The 25,853-nt window shown below is 39.2% G+C and overlaps 1 protein-coding gene across 3 annotated transcripts in view; it reads left to right on the top strand.

Moving 5' to 3' along the window:
* The window catches only part of RAD50 (RAD50 double strand break repair protein), an 85,332-nt gene extending 60,242 nt beyond the window's left edge, over positions 1-25,090 (top strand). The window contains exons 20-25 of one of the 3 annotated variants that reach the window (XM_023196343.1): positions 87-214; positions 2,163-2,387; positions 19,702-19,787; positions 20,647-20,789; positions 23,260-23,393; positions 24,730-25,090. In XM_023196343.1, the coding sequence (XP_023052111.1) occupies positions 87-214; positions 2,163-2,387; positions 19,702-19,787; positions 20,647-20,789; positions 23,260-23,393; positions 24,730-24,916 (903 nt within the window). In that variant the 3' untranslated portion in view covers positions 24,917-25,090. Of the gene's footprint in view, positions 1-86; positions 215-2,162; positions 2,388-17,974; positions 18,113-19,701; positions 19,788-20,646; positions 20,790-23,259; positions 23,394-24,729 lie in introns of those variants that run through there. The other 2 variants (XM_023196351.2, XR_002727441.1) reach the window with 2 other exon arrangements.
* The last annotated feature ends 763 nt before the right edge of the window (positions 25,091-25,853 follow it).

The following is a 25,853-nucleotide window of genomic DNA, read 5'->3' as shown; positions in this document are numbered from 1 at the left end:
GGCACTTCCTATCAGCAGTTGCCTGTTACGGATTTCACGTTAGTAACTTGGTTATTTTTGTTAACTAATTTAATGTTTACCTTTAGATACAAGAAAGGTGGCTACAGGATAACCTTACCTTAAGAAAAAGAAATGAGGAACTAAAAGAAGTTGAAGAAGAAAGAAAACAACATTTGAAGGAAATGGGTCAAATGCAGGTTTTGCAAATGAAAAAGTATGCTTTTAAAATAATCTTCGGTTTAAATAAAAGTCTTTATTATTGGAATGTGAAGAATGTTAAATACCTGTTTTAAAAGAATTTTAGCCTCAGCCTAGTATCCTTTGAGAGTTACTAGAAGGTGAACAGTGTTTTGACACAATTGTATTACATGGCCTTAAGAACTTTATTACTGAAGAAGTGATATAGAATTGGTAATCACATTGTAGTGATGAGCCTTAGTTATTCAGTATTGAACATACTTAGTCCCCATACATCTGCTAGCCTGCTGCACAGAATAGTGGTACTACGCATAAAGAATATGGAGCTGTGGACCTTGCCTGGGTCAGAGCTTGTACAGTCTATAATATTGTCACTGGAGTTGTTGCCAGTGATTTATCCACAGAGATTCAGTCTAGATTTTCTCATTTGTAATTATGTGTCCACCAGAGCATTTCTTTTGAAAGATGAGTCTCATTCTTCCTTTATCTGGTCTTATGGTTACTTATTGTAGTTGCTGCCTTCCTGGTAGACCAGAAAAGATTTTATTCCTGCCTTGACTGCCTTAGAGTTCCCTTAGGAATTCTGTAAGAACCTTGTTGATGCTAAGGCACTGGACTGGTATAAAAGGTTGTACTAGGCAAATACGTAGATTGTGAACCATCTCACCTGGTTAAATCCAGGCTTCTCATTTATTAAACCCTTCCTTGTAGAGTTTTCATGTCTTCTTGAATTTATTTGGAAATCTGAGTGAAAAAATGCTCAGGTTTTTCTAAGGGATATAGTAAAGTGAATTTTAACTTTATTTATAAAGCCTAACAAATGGTTAATCCTGTGTTATGTTTAAGTACTCTTAGTTTAGCTATTTAAAATCTCTTTCCTATATCAGGGAAATCAGATTTTATAACTAGAAGAGCTCATCATCTTCAGAATCTTCTTTTTTTTATGCATTATGCACACTTAGACCCAGAAAAATCACAGAGGAAATTATGATGAAAGCCAAGAATGTGACCTTAATATCCTAGTTCCCAAGCCTCAGTTCTTTTACACTATGCTCTCCATGGCAAGTTGGAAAAGTAATGCTTCTAGAAGAAATTTTGAAAGGAAATAATATATTCGTGGCTACTAAAGACCAAAACCAGATATTTAAAAAATTTCTTCTGTGATTGGTACATAACAGTACTTTTTACATTCATTCACATTACTAAGTACAACTATTTTTCAAACCTTTCTTCAACCAGGACATAACAGAAATGCCAACAAGACATGTAATCCAGTCAACTCTGTAAGGATGCCCATAAACTTGAGAGCAGTGCCTGACACATAAGAGGATGCTTAATAAGTGATTGTTAAACAAATGAAGATTTTTAAAGCAAACGTTGAAATTTGTACAATCTGCCAAATTATCAGAAAAGTTTGAATATTTTACTTCTTTTGGTCATTACTATGGTTTTTATACTTGGGCAAGAGAAATTTTGTTTTCATGCAGGAATCTAGATTTTTAATAACTATTACTGCAGATAATTAATATATGATTTAATTCGTGTTATGCCTTTGACATGAGCAAAATGATGAAGCCTGTTATCCATAACTTCTTAGTGTTGATAACTGTGCATTCTCAGCTCACAATCAGAAGTTTGTGAATTTGTAATATTAATCACCAGAGTGCTTAGCGTCTAAAGGCCAGGAACTTTATCAGTGATAACATGCTATGAGGGTCCTCTGTTTAACACACAAAAATTAGCTGTTTAGCAACCTATATGGGGCAGAGATATGGAAGGAAGAGAGGGTTTTTTTTTTTTTTTTTTTTAGTACCAAAGCCCTAAATAATAAGCAAGGAGCGACTCTGTTATACCATTCCTAAGGAGAATGATACTTAACCTGTCTAAAGAAATCTATGACTTTTCCACTTCAGGTTGTTAAAAGCTAAAAAATGGTCCTCATTTGTCATTTTTGTTTTTTACAGTGAACATCAGAAGTTGGAAGAGAACATAGACAATATAAAAAGAAATCACAGTTTGGCATTAGGGCGACAGAAAGGTTATGAGGAAGAAATTATTCATTTTAAGAAAGAACTTCGAGAACCACAATTTCGGGATGCTGAGGAAAAGTATAGAGAAATGATGATTGTTATGAGGACAACAGAACTTGTGAACAAGGATCTGGATATTTATTATAAGACTCTTGACCAGTAAGTATTAGACTGGGGATTTTCTTATTCCAATGAATATTAACATATTTTAGTAATCTTTTCTCTCATTTTTTTCTTTTTCTTTTTTTTTTTTTTTGAGACGGAGTTTCACTCTTGTTTCCCAGGCTAGAGTGCAATGGCACGATCTCAGCTCACTGTAACCTCTGCCTCCCGGGTTCAAGTGATTCTCTTGCCTCAGCCTCCCAAGTAGCTGGGATTACAGGTGCATTCCACCACGCCGGGCTAATCTTGTATTTTTAGTAGAGACGGGGTTTCTCCATGTCAGGCTGGCCTCGAACTCCTGACCTGAGGTGATCCGCCCACCTCAGCCTCCCAAAGTGCTGGGATTATAGGTGTGAGCCACCACGCCCGGCCTCTCATTTTTTCTTTTTAAATATGATATTCTATGTATACCATGCAATGGAAAAATATATGTACATATGTAAACACACACTAGCTTAAGTTATGAAGTTAAGATATAAAGCATATTAATATCTAGGAGTATTCATGATACTACCTCCCTTTAACCAATCTACCATTATCACTAATTGGCATCCACTTAGATGCTCCCTTCTTATCTCAACTTTCTGTCATCCCCATTCCCTGTAACCAGTGACAAAGATTTTTACTTTCTCTGCTTTTTTAAAAAACAGCTTTATCATATATATGTCGTATTTTAAACTTTTTTAAAATGATATGATATTCTAGGATTTGCTTTATTTGGATTTGCTTTTGTTTATCCATGTTGTTTGTGGCCATAGTTCATTCATTTTCACTGACGTACAGAATCTACTATGGGAATAGACCACAGTGTATCCATTCTCCTATAGATGGACATTTGGGGTTTTTTTTCAGGTCTTGTCATGTCTTCTGGAGGAAAGGTGTAAGGTTATATTTATGGGAGTGCATTGCGGAGTATGCTCAATTTTACAAAATAATGTTGTTTTCCAGAAATGACTTTACTGATTTATACCACTAGCAGGTATTATAAGGGTTCCTTTGATGGGTCCTGTGACATTGGTTTTATAAATTTCTTAATGTTTGCCAACCTCATGGGTTTAAAATGATGAATCATTGTTTATTCATTATTAGTCTTGTCTTTTTGTGTGTTTTGGGACAGAGTCTCTTTGTCACCTAGGCCAGAGTGCAATGGCGCAATCATAGTTCAGTGTAACCTCGAACTCCTGGCTCAAGCAATCCTCCTGCTTCAGCCTCCCAAAGTGCTGGGATCACAGGTGTGAGGCATTGTTCCTGGCCCTATTGGTCTTATTGATTTAAATGTCTTCTTTATCTCTTCTGCATTTCAGTTCCTTTTCAGTTATATGTATTACAAAAGTCTTTTCAAACATTATGCTTATCTTTTTTACTTAGCATCTTTTGATGACACTGGATTTGATTTTGAGTTAGTTGAATTTAGAAACCTTTTCTGGTTAGCTCCTTGTGTATCTTGTTAAGAAATCCTTCCCTACTCCTATATTTTTGTCTAAAAGTTTTAAATTTTGCTTTTCACATACAAGTTCATTTAAGTATTCTAAGTTGAACTTTTTCCTTTATGAATAACCGGTTGTGTTGGCTTTATTTATTGATAGACTGTCCTTCTCTCAGTGACCTGCAGTGTCATTTCTGTCATATATCAGAATTCCCTATGTGCCTGGTTCGGCCTGGGTTCTCTATTCTACTTAATTGGTCATTTTGTCTATCTCTGTGCCATTTCACACACCATCTTAATTACGTATAGCAGAATTTCTTTATCCAGCGTATGTCTGTCTTTTAACCAGTGAATTTAGTCCTTTCATATTCATTGTGATTACTCAATTGAGTTGGATTTATTTCTGCCATCTTTTTTTCCTTTCCTGCCTTTTTGAGATGGATTTATTTTTCTTGACTCCTCCTTTTTCCCTTCTTTGGGTTATACAGTTGACAATATAACATGGGGATTAGGGACACTAGGCCCCCACGCAGTCAGAAATCCACATGTAACTTTTGATTCTCCCAGAACTTAACTACTAATAGCCTACTGTTGACTGGAAGTCTTACTGATAACAGAAACAGTTGATTAACACGTATTTTGTATGTTATATGTATTGTATGCTGTATTCTTTTACAGTAAACCAGAGAAAAGAAAAGAAATTATAAGGAAAAAATATATTTTCTGTTAAGTGGAAATGAATCATCATAAAGGTCTTCATCCTTGTCTTCTTCACATTGAAGAGGAGGAGGAAGAAGAGGAGGGGTCAGTCTTGCTGTCTTGGATGGCAGAGGTGGAAGAAAATCTGCATAAACGTAGACCCACACAGTTCAAACCTGTGTTCAAGGATCAGTTGTATTCTACTTTAGTTATTTGAGGGTTTACCTTTTAATTTTTAACGTACTTATTTGACTTAAAATCATATGCATTAGTTTTCAAAGTGGTCCTGGAGCACCATTATCATTATCACCTTGGAACGTATTAGGAATGCCTCTCAGTCTCTACCTGAGACCTAGATCAAAAATTTGAGGGGTAGGGCCCAGCAGTCTATTTTTGACAAGCATTTTGGGTGATTCTGATGCACATCAGAGTTTAAAAACCATAGCTTTAATGTGAATTCTTTTACCTTTTTCCTGAATACTAATTATTTTCTCCCATCTGCGTTATTTCTTTTGTCTAATATTTTAGTTTTACCTTGTTTTTAAATCATCACAAATGAGTAATAATTATTATGGTGGCTTCATAAGCCCACATGTTTACCAATTTTTTTGTTCATTTTTGCTCGTTAAATCCCACTCCTCCCTTCTTTAGGTTCAGTTTTCTTTTTTTTGGAGTATATTCTTCAATAGCTTTTTTCAATGAATGACTATTAGTGGTAAACTGTCAGTTATTAAGAAGTTTTTCCCCTTAATTTGATAGTTTAGCTGAGCATAGGGATCTAGATTGACAGTTTTGTTCTCTTGGCACTTTGAAAATATTCAATTTTTTGTTGGCCTCTATGGTTACAGTTGAGAAATCATTTTAATTGTTCCTTTAAAAGTAATGTGCGTTTTTCCTCTGGTTCTTTTAGGGTTTTCCCCTTTGTCTTCAGTGTTCTGTATTTTTATAATAGTGTATCTAGACTCAGCTTTAGTTTTTCTGCTCATGAATTGTGCTTTTTGATCTGAGGGTTGATATCTTTCATCAATTTTGGGGATTTTTCATACATTATCTCTTCAAATATTATTCTTTCTCCATTTCTCACTATTTTCCCCTTCTTCACTTTTTATTAGACATAACCTCCTCTTTCCTCTACATTGCTTAACCCCTCTTGCATATAGTGGACTCTGGGTACATATCTTGTAGTTCATAAATTATTTAGCTGCTACTTAATACTACCTATTGAGTTGTTGTCATTGTTTTTTTTTCCCCCCTTCATTTTTTTCTGTAAGTTCTATTTTGTTCTTTTTCAGAAACTCACATGTTTTTTTTAAACAGAGTCTGGCTCTGTCGCCCAGGCTGGAGTGCAGGGGCATGATCTTGGCTCACTACAGCCTCCACCTCCTGAGTTCAAGCAGTTCTCATTCCTCAGCCTCCCGAATAGCTAGAATTACAGATGCATGCCACCACTCAGCTAGTTTTGGTATTTGTAGTACAGATGGGGTTTTGTCATGTTGCCCAGGCTGGTCTTGAACTCCTGGCCTCAAGCAATCCTCCCACCTAGGCCTCCCAAAATGCTAGGATTACAGATGCGAGCCGCTGCACCAGGCTTTTGATGTATTTTCTTCCTTAGTATTTTGATTCCTTCTTGAATGTGTCTTTATTCATTTTAACTATACACATTTTATATTCTCTTTCAGATTATTATTTTTTAATTTCGCATTTTGAGAAGGCTGCTTCTGCTGTTTTGTATTCTGATTCTATCCCCTAGTGAAGTTTCTGTGTTTTATTAACATTTAATTGTGCACTTATCTTTACTAGCATTGCTTTTTCTGTGAGACTCCCTTGTGACCTTACCTTGTAGATGTTCATCCACACAGAAATTTTGGTTTTATATCAACTAGGAACTCCAGAGAAAACACTGGCCTGCATGTAGGGGTTTTTGTTCATTTCTCAGTTGGTAGGTTCCTAGACTATCTTCTGTCCTGGATGATAAGAACCAATCCCTAGGTTATAAAAATAATAACCCCAAGTTCATGGCTGGGCACAGTGGCTCACACCTGTAAGCCCAGCACTTTGGGAGACCGAGGTGGGTGGATCACTTGAGATCAGGAGTTCGAGACCAGCCTGGCCAACATGGTGAAACCCCATCTCTACTAAAAGAATACAAAAATTAGCTGGGTGTAGTGGTGCACACCTGTAATCTCAGCTACTCAGGAGGCTGAGGCAGGAGAATCGTTTGAACTGGGAAGCAGAGATTGCAGTGAGCCAAGATTGCACCACTACACTCCAACCTGGGCAACAGAATGAGACTCTGTCTCAAAAATAATAATAACATAATAATAATAACCCCAAGTTTAGTTTGTCTGTCAGGTTACATACTGACTGGTCTGGTTTTCACTTCTATCTTCATTTCTGTTATATAGGGATTTCCCTTTCTTTCTTGTGAGCTCAACTATGAGTTTAAAATAAGTTTTGTTATAAATCTGTCTAGCAGTTCTGTTCATTTGTGGCAGGAGAAATATTACTAACCTTAGATTTTGGTGGTGGTTGTTTTTTCCGGAATGGCAAATATCTTCCTTAGCACTAAGAGAGTTACATAGAGAGCTTCTCTTCTAAGACTTCTGGTCAGATACAGCATAGTCAACAGACCAACCTGAGCAGTGGCATTCAGACCACAGGTCTCAGGAAGACAGGAGAACTCTGGTTTCAGTATGAGGACTTTTTTAGTTAGTGATGATAACAAAGGTGGTCCCAGAATTGCCTAGGCGTATTTTTGGCATATACAAGTTTTAGGAAGTACATAATCATGTAAGACAGATTAGATCTATTTACTGTGAAATATTGGGAGTGAGCCAATTATCTTAACATGTTATTTTTAAAAAATAAATTATACTAAGATTTTTGTTAGATTAAGTTTAACTTTTAAAACAATTTTTTGAGAGTATTCCATAGATACATCTTTTGTCCCATTTCATTGTGAGTGGGTAGGTTAACGTTACAATGCTCCCTGGGTCCAAAAAGGCTCATAGAATTGTATGCCTACACCAAATGAGAACTTTTGTTTTTTAACCTCTTTGAATGTTGCCATCTCTCCTAGATATTAGATCCAACAGTTTAAAGTGGTTAGTCTTGGAATTTAAGGTGTTGAAACAAGAACATAAGCAAAACTTAAGGAATTCTTGCCCAGTAGACTACACATACATATATTTGTTTTCTATTTTTTTGCCTTTAATAATTATTTTTAGTCTTCTCAGGTTCCTCATTTATGCCTTTAGGGGACTTCTTAGTTTTTTTTCGTTGTTTAGCAACAGATACTGTGTATCCAATAGACTTATCAAACATTCATTGAGCATTAAGGAATAGGAGATCCAGTAACTTCTAGCAAGGATATTATAGGTTTATTTGAAGAGACACAAATCAAAACAGATTTTTGTCAGTAAAAACCTATTTGGCCAGACACAGTGGCTCAAGCCTGTAATCTTAGCACTTTGGGAGTCCAAAGCGGGTGGATTGCTTCAGTCCAGGAGTTTGAGACTAACCTGGGCAACATGGCAAAACCCCATCTCTACAAAAAAATACAAAAATTATCTGGACGTGGTAGCACACACCTATAATCCGAGCTACTCAGAAGGCCGTGGTGGGTTGCAATGAGCCAAGGTTGTGCCACTGCACTCCAGCCTGGGTGACAGAAAGAGACCCTGTCTCAAAAAAAAAAAAAAAAAAAAAAAATGCAAAAAACAAAACACCAAAACTTCTATTTGGAACAAGATAAGTTGGTTGTGATCAAAAAATAAAAATGGGTATTATAAAGGAAGACATTGGACTTTGTGTAAAAGTCCAACATAAGTTTTACGTTTTTTAAAAACCTCAGAAGTCCATAACACATGGTTAAAAGTGCGTCTCTGAACACGACAGATGTCCAGATTTTGAATTCTTTTTTAAAAAAAGTTTTACTCTTTTTTTTTATGACTATATAGTAGGTATATTTATGTGATACATGAGATATTTTGATGCAGGCATACAATGCATAATAATCACATCAGGATAAATGGGGTTTCCATCACCTCAAGCATTTATCCCTCCTTTTGTTACAGACATTCCAATTATACTATTTTAGTTATTTTTAAATGTACAATAAATTGTTGTTGACTGTAGTCACTCTGTTGTGCTATCAAATACTACATCTTATTCTTACTATATTTTTGTACTCATTAACCATCTCCACTGCCCTTTCCAGCCTCTGCTAACTATCATCTCCACTATCTCCATGAGTTCAATTGTTTTAATTTTTTCACTCCCACAAATGAATGAGAACATGCAAAGTTTGTCTTTCTGTGCCTGGCTTATTTCATTTAACATTGTGTCCTTCAGTTCCATCCATGTTATTCCAGATGACAGTGAATAGCACTCCATTGTATATATGAATGACTTTTTTTTTTTGTTTGAGACGGAGTCTCTGTCTCCCAGACTGAAGTGCAGTGGTGTGATTTCAGCTCACTGCAACCTCTGCCTCCGGGGTTCATGCAGTTCTCCTCCCTCAGCCTCTGAGTAGCTGGAATTACAGGTTCCTGCCACCACATCTGGCTGATTTTTGTATTTTTAGTAGAAACAGAGTTTTGCCATGTAGGCCATGTTAATCTTGAACTCTTGACCTCAAATGATCCACCCGCCTCAGCCTCCCAAAGTGCTGGGATTGGACATGAGCCACCGCGCCCGGCAAGAACCACATTTTCTTCATCCATTTATCTGTTGATGGACACTCAGGTTGCTTCCAAATCTTGGGTGTTATGAATACTGCTGTAATAAATATAGGAGTGCAGATATCTCTTCAACCTAATGATTTCATTTCCTTTGCGTAAATATCCAGTAAGTGGGATTGCAGAATCCTATGGTAGTTCTGTCTTTAGTTTTTTTAGGAACCTCCATACTATTCTCCATAGTGATGATTTTGAGTCCTGACTGAAGATATTTAGCAAATTCTTTAGATACTCTGAGTTTCCGTTTCCTCATCTATAAAATAGAATTTTAAAAAATCTATACTGTTATTCAGTATAGAGTCAGAAAAGCTCAGAGGCGATTTAGTCCAGCTTTCTTTGTCATGTTCCATTCTTTAATGTAAGTTCTTAAATTCTGTATTCTTAAATAGCACTAAAGAACTAAATTCATTAAGAAAATGTAGGTTTCTGTTCCTATTTAAACATTCTTTGAGGTTGAGGGCTATGCATAGAAGACACTAATAGCAATTGAATACTACATGATAGCCATAATCAATTTAATTATTATATCTAACTCTGTATTAAAGGGCAAGTATTTATCAGAGAGATTAAGCAGCCTACCCAAGATTACCCAGGTAAAGGGTAGAGGTAGAGATAAAATTAGATCTCAGAACCACTGTGACATGCTGCTACCATAGTGGCCCCCCTGCTTTTTTTTTTTTTTTTTTTTTTTGGAGACAAGAGTCTCACTGGTTCTCTCAGCGCTCTCAGGCTGGAGTGCAATGGTGTGATGATCTCTGCTCACTGTAACCTCTGCCTCCTGGGTTCAAGCAATTCTCGTGCCTCAGTCTTCTAAACAGCTGGGATTACAGGCATGTGCTACCACACCAGGCCAATTTTTTGTATTTTTAGTAGAGAAGAGGTTTCGTCATGATGACCAGGCTGGTTTTGAACTCCTGGCCTCAAGTGATCCACCCTCCTCAGCCTCCCAAAGTGCTGGAATTAGGGACATGACCTTTTTTTGTAACCGTTAAAAAAGCTAGTATTTATATAAAAACATTTTAACTGTTACTTATACTTCCTGGTTTAGAACCATAACTTATTTCTGTATTGTAACTCTTCAGTGAGATGCGTGTGTACATAATATATAGTTGTATATTAGGATTTTGTTCAGTAAAAATGTGAGTATATATATGCTTGATACTGTTCTAGATACTAAGTATATAAGGATGAAGAAACAAAGTTAAGAAATAAATTCATAACAAAATGGCTAGTAATGGTAGGTATTACAGTGAAAATGAACAATGTGAGCATAACTGATGGGCCTTTAAGCTGGGACCTGATTGATGAGAAGGGAGCAAGGTGTGCAAAAAACTGGGGTGCAGGTGTTCCAGGTAGAGAGAATAGTTAATGCAGCAGCCAAGACCAGGACGAACAGAAAGTGTTTTTTTAAGGACCAGGAAGAAGGCAAGCATGGCTGGAATATAATCAGAGATAGGCCATTCCCAGATATGTCATGCCTTGTAGCTGTGGTAAACAGTTTTATTTCATTCTAACTGCATTGGGCAGTCACTAGAGGGTTTAAAGGAAGGAAATAATATAATCTGATTTCTAGTTGGAAGAAATTGCACTGACTGCTGTGTGTGGAGAATGGATTGTAAAGGGCAAGAGTAAAAGCAAAGAGACCGATGAGGAGACTTGTAGTAACCAAGAGATGGTGGTGGGCTAGATCAGGTGGTAGCAGTGAAAATGGAGGGAAGTGATAGAAGATAGACTTGGAATTTGTTCTGGAGAGAGAGTTGACAGGCCTTGCTTCTGAATTGAGCGTAAGGGAGGGAAAGTAAAATAACCAAAGGTTGCTCCTACATATTTTTACTTGAACAACAGGATATTGGGGGAACAGGTTGCCATTCCTTAAAATGGGCGGGACTGGGGAGAGAAAATCAGTAGTTCTGTTTTGTACAGTTTAAGTTTGAAGTGCTTGTAGACATCTAAGCAGAGATGTCAAGCAGGCAGTTGGATATATAACCTCGAGCCTAGAGTTCAAAGGAAAGGTGTACACTGGGGAGTCATCAGCATATCCATGGCATTTAACTCATGAGATGAGATCACATGTGGAATGAGCATAGAGAGAGAAGGGAAAGGTCCCACCACTAGTTATGTTTGCAAATCCAGTAAATAAGCAGCTGGTGAGGTGGGAAAAAATTTTAAAAGATGTGGTATCTTGAAAACCAAGGGAAGAAAATATATCTAGAATCTAATGCTATTTGGGGTCAAATAAGGACTAAGAAGTGACCCTTAAATTTGACAAAATGGAAGTTGTTAATGACTGAGGAGCAGTCAGTGGCACAGTTGGAACTGAAGCCTGGTCAAGTTGGGTGGGGAGAGAATGGGTAGTAAGAAATGGAGGCGGCAGCCAGGCATGGTGGCTCACACCTGTAATCCTAGCACTTTGGGAGGCCAGGGCGGGATCACCTGAGGTCAGGAGTTCGAGACCAGCCTGACCAACATGGTGAAACCCCCTCTCTACTAAAAATGCAAAGATTAGCTGGGCGTGGTGGGGCACACCTGTAATCCCAGCTACTCGGGAGGCTGAGGTAGGAGAATTGCCTGAACCTGGGAGGTGGAGGTTGCAGTGAGCCAAGATCGTGTCAATTCTTGTAACAACTTCTTCTGTGACGGGGAGCAAGAAAAATGGGGCAATGATTAGAGTGGACCAGGGACCAAGTTAAATAGGCAGGTTGGTTTTGTTTTCAATTTTATTTGTAAGTATTTTGCTACAAAGTCAGCTCTTCTCTTACTTACAGCCCATTGACCTGCAGACCTGGGGTTTCATATGTATTCACTGAATAGAAAACCATACATAGGAGCCCTCCAGCTATCCCTGCATACCCTGGGAATCAGTGACAGCAGGAATAAGAATTCCCTTCACTTCTAAGATTAGGCTATAGGAGAAAAAATAAAAAAGAATTCAACAACCCCTGCTCTGCCACTTTCTTGTCAGGCTCTGGGAAAACAGGAATATCATACCCTGTCCCTCCTCCAAACTGCTGACAGTCTTTCTGATGGAGACCTTGGTAGGTGCTCCGTAGTCTGTTTTTGACCTGGGCCTGGGATAAGGAGGAAGGGCTTTTCGGCAGAGAAAAGTGCCTCAGTCACAGAGGCATCATGCTGAGGAGAGTGAGGACCTATGAGGGAGCTTGGTCGAGCCAGGCAGGGGTGGAGAGGTACTGGAGTGCTTTCCAGCAGTTTGGGCTTGCTTAAGGAACAAAGCCAGGCTGTTTACTGAGTTCTGTTACCTGGTACTCAGATGGATTCTTCTAAATAAAAAGAAAAGAGGTGATACAAATTTCCCCAAAATTGAGTCTTTGTGGGCTTATGCTTGCAAACAGTGGCCTTCTCAAGGTTTATACAGTGAGCCCTAAATTTGCCTTCTAACCCAGAAGAAAGTAAGGTACAAAATTTCCCTCATTCTTTCACATCTTAGAATAAAGCATGCAGTCAGTGTAATTGTTGCGTTCAGCTGTCTATTTAAGGTAACACAGGAAATCAGCAGTGCATTTTCAAGAAAAGCTGATTACCATCTGTTATTAGTAATCATCTAAAAACATCAGTAAGTATAAGCATTGGCAATGGTCAGAGAGACACATAGATGAAAAGGGGGAAATTATCCATTATTTGGAATGTATTACCCCATACTAATACAATATACCAATTTAAATGATTTTAGAATATATCACTCAAGATACGGTGTTCTACCCTATGCCCAAAATGTTCTACTCTCATTTTTCCCCAGATGTGGAAGGCTGCATATTAGGTCATACTTCTTTTAAGACTCGTTGTAAACACGTAACCTTTACCGTTTTGCATCCAAGGTGGCCAGCTTTCTGTGAGGCTCTTCAGAGCCTGGGTCCCTGCATTCAAAGGGAGCTTCAGATGAGGACTTTATTCAGGGCTCACCTTATAGTCACCATCTCCATCATGACCATGGATGCAGTAAGGTTTCACAGTAGCTCCTACAACCTCAAGAGGGTAGATTACAAAACCCAAAGATAGCCACTGGTTTTTCACACCTAAACAAATGTTTATCTTGCCATAGTGGTTGAACCATAGGCTGAATTGTAAAAGCTGATGTTTGGGAGTCTAGCTAAAGAAAATTAAGTTAATGAGTTTAAAGAAGCAAGAACTGGAAGGGTCCTCTCCTGGAAGGTGAGATATTGGTCTATGGGGTGTCCAAGGGAGAGAATCCAGTCATGGGTTCTTAGCTTCTGTTTCTGGTTGGGCCAGTAAAGCCTCTTCCTCATCCCTCTTTTCTGCTTATCACTAGAGACAAAACTAAAAACCATGGCTTCAGCCTGCTAAAAGCCTAGAACAAAACAGAACAACAACAAAATAAGGCAGGCTGGGCAAGCTTGTTAAGACTTTCATGGATTACCAGAAATAGAAATGCCATTAAAGCCATTATTTTTCCTCATAAAATGCAATCGATTATTACTGAAATTTTTAATGAAACCTTTCAGACTCTTAACGAGTATTTAAATATCAGACTAAAGTAATTTATAAATCATTATTTTCTGAGATCTTAGAGCTTCTCAAAAAAAATTTTTTTTTTCTCCTTTGAGACAGTCTCACTCTATCACCCAGGCTGGAGTGCAGTCATGCAATCTTGGCTCACTGTAACCTCCACCTCCCAAGTTCAAGCAATCCTCCTGCCTCAGCCTCCCAAATAGCTGGGATTACAGGTGCCCACCACCACACCTGGCTAATTTTTGTATTTTTAGTAGAGATGGAGTTTTACCATGTTGGCCAGCGTGGTCTCTTAACTTCTGACCTCAAGTGATTTACCCACCCTGGCCTCCCAAAGTACTGGGATTACAGGTGTGAGCCACCTCACCTGGCCTCTCACTTTCTTTTGAGAACCAGTTTTCACAAAGAAATCATACTACTTCTCATGAGTTAGTATATACATTTAACTGAGAGATGTGCATACTCCAGGCAGGTGGTGGAGCTGATACACTAGCCAGATGACTACTTGACCATAAAAGTTTGCAGCCCATGAAATTCAAATCTTTGCCTCAGCACACGGTCATGGACTTTCAAGGTCATTCTGTAAGTTGTTTGATGTTAAATGCCTGTAAAGTCCAAGTGACAAAAGTGTGTTAAGTTAATTGGGCCACTATATGTCATTCAGTAGCTCCTATAGGGTTCTTGTACAGGATCTCACTCTGTCACCCAGGCTGGAGTGCAGTGCTGTGATCACAGCTCACTGCAGCCTCGACTTCCTGGGCTCAAGCAGTCCTCCCACCTTAGCCTTCCAAATGCTGGGATTGCAGGTGTGAGTAACCCAGCCCAGAGCTGCTTTCTTTCCATGGCTTCAGCCTAAGTAACTCTCACCTATTACCGTGGTAGCTTTCCCACCTCTTACCTCTTACCATCCTTCCCACCCCCACCTCCACCCATTATACTTCTGACAGCTTAATTTTCCTAAAGCTGGTGGTCCCTATTCCCTTCTAATTTTAGCAAAGACTTCCATACCTGGGCTTTCCCATTTCAATTCTTACTACCAAGCGTGTTCTAACCAAACAATTTTGTTCCCTTAATATGTCCCATGTTTTCCTGTGCTATTTCCCATCCTTGGAATGTTACGTTGATGAAGTTCTTCCCAAATATATGTGATTTTTTCCTACCTTTGTACTTCATAATATTTTGTACCACTTATGCAACTAAAGCCATTCAGCCTTTTATTACAGATATTTGGGCTTCCCCATACTCCATAACTGCAAACCACAGAACACACTTCAAGGTAGACTTAGGTTCATTTCCATGACAATGTCTAACTTTGATTCAGCCCTTAAGAATTATTATGTTGGTGACATATTTTCATTTCCTTCACAATGGCTTTGCACGTAGTACACCCAAATAAATCTTTTCTGTTCTTTGTGAGCATTATCACAAGGTAGGTATTTTTCTGAGTTTTTTTTTTTTTTTTCCATTTAACATAGTGGTAATCTTTTACATTCATACATTCAAGTACTTTGTATTTTTAATGACTGCATATTCTGTAAAATGCATGATATCTACTCCATTATTGAACATATTAGAAAGCTTTTGAATATGTGCTACTACAGATAATGCTGCAGAGTGTGTCTTTGCACACTACAGCAGATATATCAAAAAGACAGCTTCCTAGAAATGGAGTTACTGGCTCAGAGGTTATGTATATTTTTTAGTTAGTGCCAAATTGCCTTCTGAAAACACTTATAAAATTTCCACCAGTAATATATGAAAGTACCCGTTTCCATGTCTGGATTTTGTTACTGACATTTTTATTGGCTGCACAAAAAAATACTTGCACTTTAATTTACATTTCCCTCTTTTTACTAGTGAAGTTAAATGTCTTTTCATATGTTGTCTATTTGTATTTCTTTTACAGAAATTACCTATTTGTATCTCTTTGCCCGTTTTTCTACTAGGTTGTCATTTTCTTGATTTGTCATATTTTAATAGATTCTAGATGTTAATTTATTTTCACATACATTGCAGGTACCTATTCCCAGTTTATCATTTGTCCATCAACTTTTTTTTTTTTTTTGAGACAGAGTCTAGCTCTGTCACCCAGGCTGGAGTGCAGTGGCACAATCTCAGCTTACTTCAACCTCCGTCTCCTGCCTCGGCCTCGCAAGTAGCTGGGACTACAAGCATGCACCACCACACTTGGCTAATTTTTGTATTTTTAGTAGAGACAGGGTTTCACCATGTTGGTCAGGCTGGTCTCAAACTCCTGACCTTAAGTGATCTGCCTGCCTCAGCCTCCTAAAGTGTTGGGATTATAGGCATGAGCCACTGTGCCCAACTACCTCAGCTTTCTTTATGATATCTTTTGTAACTTTTAATTTTTAGGTAGTCAGATCTTTAGTCTTTTGATTTATGTTGTTCCTTATTTAGAAAGGCTTCCCAGTCCTAAAATTATCAAAATGTTTTCTTCTGATGGTTTTATTTTACCTTAGCTTTTGTTTTGTTTTTTTCAGACGGGGTCTTACTCTGTCACCAAAGCTGGACTGCAGTGGCACGATCACAGCTTACTATAGCTTCAACTTCCCAGGCTCAGGTGATCCTCTCACCTCAGCCTCCCAAGTAGCTGGGACTACAGGCACTCACCACCACACCCAGCTAATTTTTAAATTTTTTTGTAGGGATGGGGTCTCACTATGTTGCCTGGGCTGGTCTCAAACTCCAGGCTCAAGCAATCCTCCCACCTCAGCTGCCCAAATACTTTGGCTTTTAATCCTTTCATTCATTTGGATTTTATTTTGAGGTTGGATAACAGGTAGTAATGTTATTTTTTTATCCTTTGTAACACTATTGAAACCTTTCCAGTTGATTTGAACTGTTGCAGTTATAAACTAATGTTCTATATGCATTTGGGTTTGTTTCTGGATTTTCCTTTGTCCACCAACTGTTAAAATTATTTTTTCTTTTGTATTATCTCTTCTATGTGAACTTTAGAGTCAGCTTATGGATTCTATTAAGCATTTTTTAATCATGTTGGGATTTCTGTTTGGATTGCATTTAATTTATGGATTATTTGAGGAGAACGGACATCTTTGTAATATCAAATCTACCATTCTTGACTCCTTAGTATGCATCTCCTACTCAATCATGTTCTTTTCTCCTATGGTAAAGTTTTACAGCTTTTTCCTCTAGCTCCTATACCCTTTTGTTAGACTTATTCCTAGGCATTTTATGGTTTTTATCACCACTGTGAATAGGATCCTTTTTTTTTTCTATTGCCTTTCCTATTGGTGTTTGCTCTAGATAATAAAACTTCATTTTTATATATTTATCTCTGGCTACCTCATTAGTCTGAATCAGTTTTCAGTTGATTTCCTTGGATTTTCTAAGCATACAGTTCTGTCACCTGCAAAAACAATAACAGGCTTTTCTCTGTTTTTTTCATTTTTCATTTCTTTTTAGTTAGGAATTTGAATTGTGAAATCCCTAAAGTGTTAGGGATTTCCAGGACATTATTTTAGAGCAGCCATAATAGGAGGCATCGTTCTCTTCTTCTTAGTTTTAGGAGGAACACTTCTATATATTTTAAATTGAATTTGATGCTTTCTGTGGATATCTGAGGGAGTCATTTTGTCCAGTTAAGAAAACGTTCTTCGATTTTTCACTTAGGATATTTTATCAAAATTCAGTGTTATAGTGTATCAAATGTTATTTTTGACATCTGTTACTACAATAATTGAATTATTTTCCCCAATTTTACTGTTTCTTTCTTGTTGTAAACACTACGTGGTCATGATGTATTCTTTTTATTACCCTTACTACTAAATTTGGTTTTATTTAGAATATTTATATTCATAAGCAAAATAGCCTTGTACTTTTTTCCCCTTATGTTTCTCCTTGCTGTGTCACACTTTATATACTTGGGAACTAGGTGTATCTTGAAGATTTGATAACATTTCCCCATAAAACTGAGTCTGGTGGCTTTAAAAGATGGAATTTTGACTGCCTCTTCAATTTTAACTACCATATTCAAGGACTATTAATATCCTAGCCACTTTTCTCTGATCTTGAACAAGTTACTGATTTCATTGAATCTTAGTTTTGTTAACGGTAAATGGAGATAACAGTATCTAATTCCCAGTATTGTTGTAAGGATTAAATGACATTGATTATTTAGCATAGTTTTGTCTCACATATGGTAAGTGGTCATCAATAATAATCATTATTATCATTGTTATTCCCTTATGTAGATTACTGTAGCACCCTTCATCATCCACACCTCTTACACAGGACAGCTGTAAACTCCACAGTAGACAGAGAGGATATGAAGATGAGTTAATGATCCATCCCACAGTGGTAGTCATCAGCTCCATCCGACACACTCTTTGGTGGGTTGAGACCTCTCCCTGAACTAGAGCTTTTTCCCCATAGTGCTGTGTCTCAGCAGACCTGGCCATGGGACAGAATGCACCACCTGTGTTGTATAAGGGAGCCAATGCAGACTGCATGTGTGCGCCTTGGCCACCCCTGCCCTGTCGGGAGCTTGTTCTCCACATTAGAATGCTTATGTTAGTTTTTGAAGATTTTTAACTTGAATGTAAAGATAACTTTTGTTAAATGTCATTTGAAAAATCAGGATCATAATATATAAGCTATGGAAAGGCAGTCTTTACATGATTGGTCTAACATTCCATCAGTTTTGTTTTGGTTTGTTTTTAGGAAATACTTAGATGTTTTGTCTCCTTTTGAAAGGAGCATAAAATGTTAGGCTGAGATAAATGTATAAGGTAGAAAATGGAGACTTGTTGCATTCTCATCAACAAGCAGAATATGGTTTTTTCCAGTCTTCTACTACTTCACAGTCCTTCATCTGATATTTAAAATGTATTTATGTTGAGTCATTTCTTTCTCTCTTGCTGGTGAACCAGAAGATCATGAAATGATTCTACAGAGGCAGTAGCATTATGTTCAGTTTCTTTTTTTGTATGCATCAGATAAGAGGCCTGCAAATGGAAGTAAGTCGCCTCACATCCTTTGTATGGTGATCGCAGTAATGTTTGCCTTTTTACCACTGGTGCAACATTTATTAGTTCATAAACCTGCTTCCAGAGAACCTAAGGGCTTTTTGATGAAAGGTGACTGTGGTGGGAACAATGTTAGGTTTTGACAGGCTGCTTTTGTTTTTACAAACATTTCTGTTCTTTCTTTTTAGTGTTTAGAAACTACTACCTTAAAAGAGAGTTGGGGCCCAGGACATGTCTGGACTAAGTGGAAGTTAGTGCTTAGAGTTAGGATTTGGAATATAAAGATGGAAGTTAATATTTAGAATTAGGATTTCTGAATCTATGAATAGGAAGGTAACATAAAATTTTGATGTCAGTTCAGCTTAAGCTTCTAAATCATTCTCGCTGAACCAGAGCTTCCCGTTGGTAAAAAATCTAAGATCTGAGGAATAAAAGCAACGTAAGAAGCTGACTTTTGGTAAGCCTTAATAGTGATAGAAGAGGGACAAGGCGGCAGTTCCAGCGATTCTCGTATTTTCCCCATAGACTGCCGGCCCCTTGGCCAGCCATAAACCTCCTCCCCTTTAACTCCCTCTCATCTGTTCAGCAGGCCTTCCTGTGACCGCGGGTATCAGTGGGAGCGGCCCCTCCAATAACCCTCTCATCTGTTCAGCAGGCCTTCCTGTGACCGCGGGTATCAGTGGGAGCGGCCCCTCCAATAAGTTACCATGGCCTAAGAAAAAAGTCTACAAAATTATGTTTCCTGAAGTTTTCACAGTATTAGCCAAGCAGCAAAGTTTTGCTGCTGTTTATTTTTTCTAGCGCTTACTATATTCCACTTTTACCATTGAAAATATTGAGGAAGTTATTTATATTTTATATACATTATATATTTTATGTATTTTAGTATTACTATTATACGTAATTATATATCTTTTATATATATATAAAGTACCAATGGCTTCTTTTTCCAGAGCAATAATGAAATTTCACAGTATGAAAATGGAAGAAATCAATAAAATTATTCGTGACCTGTGGCGAAGTACCTATCGTGGACAAGGTGAGTACTATGGTGTATCACAAATGCTCTTTCCAAAGCCCTCTCCACAGCTCTTCCCCTTATGACCTCTCATCATGCCAGCATTACCTCCCTGGACCCCTTTCTAAGCATGTCTTTGAGATTTTCTAAGAATTCTTATCTTGGCAATATCTTGTAGCAAGAAAATGTAAAGTTTTCTGTTCTAGAGCCTAACAGGACTTACATATTTGACTGCAGTAGGCATTACATTTAGCTGATGACATAATAGGTTCTGTCATAGTGTAGATAGGGATAAACCAAAATGCGATAAGAAAAAACCATCTGGAGGAAACTTTTTTTTTTCAGATGGAGTCTCGCTCTTTGTCACCCAGGCTGGAGTGCAGTGGCGCAATCTTGGCTCACTGCAACCTCCACCTCCCAACTTCAGGTGATTCTCCCACCTCAGCCTCCCGAGTAGTAGCTGGAATTACAGGTGTGCACTGCCATGCCTGGCTAATTTTTGTGTTTTTAGTAGAGATGGGGTTTCACCATGTTGGCCAGGCTGGTCTCAAACTCCTGCCCTCAGGTGATCCACCCGCCTTGGCATCCCAAAGTGTTGGGTTTACAGGCATGAGCCGCCATGCCTAGCCCGGAGGACGCTCTTAACGGAAACTAAGAAAGACAGAGTTGAGGCTGAGGAACTGAAGCATCTGGGTTGCTTCTGGCCAAACCACCAGGCTCCTGAATCCTCCCAGCCAGAGAAAGAGGTTCCACACCAGCCATATTTTTTCCCTGGTAATGTCAGCCTCGTGTGTTGTTCCTAGGCTGACTTGATATGTTTGTAAATGACAAAAGGCTACAGAGCATAGGTTCCTCTAAAATATTCTTTTTTCTTTGTCAGATATTGAATACATAGAAATACGGTCTGATGCCGATGAAAATGTATCAGCTTCTGATAAAAGGCGGAATTATAACTACCGAGTGGTGATGCTGAAGGGAGACACAGCCTTGGATATGCGAGGACGATGCAGTGCTGGACAAAAGGCAGGTATCTCAAAAGTCTGGGGAGCCAACTCACCCTAGTAACTGAAAGAGAGAAACAAACATCAGTGCAGTGAAAGCACCAAGGCTACACCTGAATGGTGGGAAGCTCTTTGCTGCCACATAATATGAATCAGGCTCAGCTACTATTACTACACTCTCCTGAAGCTAACCATCATTTCCTGCAACATTATGTAAAGTAGACTTTTAAAAGAAGGGCCTGAAGCATTCTTGCAGCATAGGCTAAATGTAGAACAAGAAGCTGAAGACCTGTTAGAGTTTTCATGGCACTCCTTATCAGAATAAGGTCACTGTCTCCTCAGTTATAAGATGTACCACTGTATTATTTGCCAGCAGGAATGAAAAAATGCAATTATAACCATAAGATGTTTCAGAATCAGTGACATCATAGTATTGCAAACCAGATTCTAGCTTAAGCCAGAATGAACATAGGAGGGAGTCTCATTAAGGAAGTAGCTCCTCATAGGACTGAGTCCCCACCACTACATACTCAAAGACTTAGCTGCTGGGTCAGGCCAGCTGGCATCAGGTGAGGCTCTGTGAGGACAGCCTGCATTGGAAATCAGGAAGAGGAATGAAGTTTAAAGAGTCAGGAATATGGCATCCTTGGGGGGAACAAGGCTGGGTCCTTCAGTGTGCACAGGTTTGTAACAAAGATGTCACAGATTCTTGAGCTTTCTGCTTTCAGATTAAGGCAGAAGATTACACTTGAGAACACCTCTAGGCCCTTGATTTTTTTTTTAATAAAATTCTGAAATCATAGAAATGGATGCTCACATTATCTAACCCATTTTCATAGTTTGCAATTGTTGCTTAAAGAACATGCCATGCAGCTGGGCATGGTGGCTCACGCCTGTAATCCCAGCACTTTGGAAGGCCGAGGAGGGCAGATCATCTGAGGTCAGGAGTTCGAGACCAGCCTGACTAACATGGTGAAACTCCATCTCTATTGAAAATACAAAAATTAGTTGGGCGTGGTAGCATGTGCCTGTAATCCCAGCTACTCGGGAGGCTGAGGCAGGAGAATCACTTGAACCCGGGAGGTAGAGGTTGCAGTGAGCAAAGATCGTGTCATTGCACGCCAGCCTGGGCAACAAGAGCAAAACTCCATCTCAAAAAAAAAAAAGAAAGAAAGAACATGCCATGTATATATGTATTATGTTGTCAGCCTAGACAGCTGATACCAATTTAAAGCATCTGCAGATTACTATCTAAATCAGTCTACAAAAATGACCAACTTGTGATCTGTAATCAGTATCCCTGCCTACTTTGGTGATTTTTAGTGGTAATTATAAATGAGAAAATACAGAGTGTGAAACATGGTCTCTTTGGATTAAAAATACTTTCAAAAATATCTTGAGGAAAAATATTTTCTGTAGCTATTCTGAGTTATGAAAATTAATTAACAATAATTGCCCCTTTGGTGTGAGCGGAGAGAACAAATACTGGAGGTGGGCCTCCATCCTACCTAACACTGGCTTTTGCTGCGGCTCTCAAAGCCAGCCGGGGACTCTGCATGTGAGTGGGTGGTGGTAGAGTTGACAGCAGTTTGGATTCAAAGACAGGAAATGCCTGTCCCTCACAGGGCCAAGCTGTGGCTCTGTCTTCTGGCTTGCCTAGGCATCAAAGAAAAGACGTAAACTATTCTAAAATTACCAACTCACTGATTCGTGCATACCCACCCACAAATTGAGGGGGAAAGGGGACTTACAGCTCACAACAGAGTAGTTTATACTTCCCAGAATAGCCCTACTCTGTCAATTCTGTGTGTCTTGTATCTTCAGATGGCTTCAGTTGGGTCTGAGGGTTTTAGTATTAGGTTTCTAGTAACCGTGAAAATGCCTAACAGTTCCAGTTACTTGGATTTTCTACAGGTGAGCTTAACTGAAACCACACTTCTATACTCCTGATACTTTGACCTAGGATTTTCTTTTTTATTCTCTCACTCTGAGAATTATACACAAGAATATGGAAATTTAATACACAAGAATATGGAAATTTAAAGGTAGCTGAGAAAAAGCGAGAGGCTCTAGAAAATGTGTCAAAGTTTTCTAACAGATCCCATTATCAGGAAAATAGCCAGGTCAAGAATTTTTAAGGTTGCTAATCTTACAGGTTTATTAAAATTACAGATAAATGGCATTGTCTCTGTTTCTAGCCTTTGGTCTCAAGTTGGTTGTAGCTGATGTAATTTTTTATGTGAGGGCATCAGCATTGCTCTGAGCATTTTGTTTTGTGGTGAATGATGGGCTGAGATCATGCAGGTTCTCCTTCTGGAGGACATAAGAATCTGGTCCCAGTGCTGGGCTCTCCCAGAGGGCAGTGCTTTACCTAACAGTGAACTTGTGACGTTTCCCACTTTTCCCTGCTGAGAAGATCATGTCAGGACTGCTTGCCTGCCATGAGATGAGAAGGTCTGTGCTGGGCTTCTCACATGGGGGCTTTTTTCCAGGTATTAGCCTCACTTATCATTCGCCTGGCCCTGGCTGAAACGTTCTGCCTCAACTGTGGCATCATTGCCTTGGATGAGCCAACAACAAATCTTGACCGAGAAAACATTGAATCTCTTGCACATGCTCTGGTTGAGTAAGTATCTCACATTTGGGGACAGGTTGTGATAGTTTTTCAAGATCAAGAGAGTTCTGTGGTGAAAACGTTCTCTAGCTGTGTTCCCCACTTCTTGGGGAAGCCAGTTGGTGCCAGGCCCTGGGCTTTACCTTTTGATAGTAATTCTTCAGATCCCTCCTAAAGGAACTAGATGGTGAATAGCAGCCCCAGACACATCCTGCCGCTCCCCAACTGTGTTCACAGGGAGAGGGTCACTGTGAGGGGTTCCTGGTCTGGTTTTCCTGTAAACCTACCAGAGGAACCCACATGTCATGCACAGCAGTTAGCATGCCCTGCTAAGACATCTGTAGGTAGTGGTAGTGGGTTTAGGACTGTCTCCCCAGCTTTCCACATGTGTCAGACAACTGTGAAGAATGACAGAGCTCTTACTCAAAAAGCTTATTCGAGATTAGGTAAAATCCAGTGAGGGTAAAATTGCACATACCTTTTACCACATTCACCTGTGGTGGGTACAGATGCCAAGGTTGTCAAGCAGCTCTTGCATAAGGACTATGCTGGCAGAGAAAAAGGCACTTTCCCTGAGGTCAAAGGAGGTGTTTCGGGCACTCCTGGCCCCAGACAGACCCTTACTGGCAGAGAGGGCCTGAAGGAGAGCTGAGCAGCACAGGGCCATCTTTCTGCAGCCATCGCAAGTAAGGGCGGGTGCTTTTGAAACCTCAAGTACATCCAGCTCCAGGAAGGGGATAAGTGGCTAGCTAAAAGAAAAAGTCTTTCAGGTTTCAGTCACATTGCTGGTTACCTCAGCAAAATGTTCCCAGAACACCCACTCACATCCCTGTGTGTCATAGTAATGATGCATCTAGTGACTGGTGGTGGCAGAATTCTAAGTAGACCCAGCTCTTAAGAAAGCAGTGTTATTCCCCTTACCTGCAGTTTGTCTTTATTACTTTAAAATTTTTCTTCCAGAGAAAAGTAGTAACAGGTCAGGAAAATCCCAGGCAAAGGAATAAGCCTTCTATAGTTGAACAGTTTGGATATTAAGGAAAACTCAGTAAAATAATTATACCTGCTTTAGTGAGAACTTCTGGAAGAAACTAGTTCTTGTATTCCTATGAGTCCCTAAAGCAGACCTAAGTGAGGAGTCAGGCCACGTGTCCCTACTGTCTGGGGTGGAGAGGAGGCTCCTGCCTGGCTAGCCTGAAGGTCCGGGGCCGCCCTCCACTTCCTGCAGGGTGGCTGGGGCCTGACACACACAGCACGAGCTCATGTGTCTGGCAAGGTTTGCAGTGACTTTTCAAATCGAAGAAGGGGTTATGCTCTTTACTAATAGTATGTTCTAAATATATTGTTTCAGGATAATAAAAAGTCGCTCGCAGCAGCGTAACTTCCAGCTTCTGGTAATCACTCATGATGAAGATTTTGTGGAGCTTTTAGGACGTTCTGAATATGTGGAGAAATTCTACAGGATTAAAAAGAACATCGATCAGTGCTCAGAGATTGTGAAATGCAGTGTTAGTTCCCTGGGATTTAATGTTCATTAAAAATACCCAAGATTTAAATGCCATCGAAATGTAGGTCCTCAGAAAGTGTATAAGAAGAAACTGCTTATTTCTGATACCAACTTAGTAAGAAAATATATTCTTTCAAAGGAACATTGTGTCTAGGATTTTGGATGTCGGGAGGTTCTAAAATTATGAAACTTGTTTCACTGAAAATTGGACAGATTGCCTGTTTCTGATTCCCTGCTCTTCATCCCATTCCAGGCAGCCTCTGACAGGCTTTCAGGGTTCAGCAGCACAGCCGAGACTCGACTCTGTGCCTTCCTCCCCAATGCAAATGCATGCTCCTTTCTCAAAGCATGCATTTGTTGAGATAATTACTGCCTTGAAAATTTATGGTTTTGGTATTTTTTTTTAATCATAGTTAAATGTTACCTCTGAATTTATTTCCTTGCATGTTGTTTGAAAAACTGAGTATTTATTAATATCTGAGGATGACCAGAAGTGGTGAGATGTACGTTTGACTCTGCTTTTAACTTTATAAATCCAAGTGACCTCTCTCTCTGGGACTTGGTTTCCCCAACTAAAATCTGAAGTAGTTGAGTGGGGTCTCAAAGTTTGACAGTGAACCTTAAGTAATCATCTAAGTCAGTACCCACCACCTTCTTCCCCTACATATCCCTGCCAGATGGTCATCCAGACTCAGGGCTCTCTCTACAGAGAGGAAATTCTCCACTGTGCACACTCACCTTTGGAAAGCTCTGACCACTTGAGGCCTGATCTGCCCATCGTGAAGGAGCCTGTAACACTCCTCTGCATCTATCCTGTATAGTATCCTGGCTTCACCATCAATCCTGATTCCTCGCCAAGGGGGCATTGCCGTGTGGAAGGCAAACCAGGCTCACCCCCAAAGTCAAGGCCTGCTCCCTGTAGGATCCAACCAGACCTAGAAGAGCAGGCCTCGCCATATGCTCTTCAG

This window comes from Piliocolobus tephrosceles, chromosome 4, assembly GCF_002776525.5.
Source record: "Piliocolobus tephrosceles isolate RC106 chromosome 4, ASM277652v3, whole genome shotgun sequence".
Lineage (NCBI taxonomy): Eukaryota > Metazoa > Chordata > Mammalia > Primates > Cercopithecidae > Piliocolobus > Piliocolobus tephrosceles.
The sequence above is the reverse complement of the archived record's forward strand: the minus strand, read 5'-3'. Positions and strand labels throughout refer to the sequence as shown.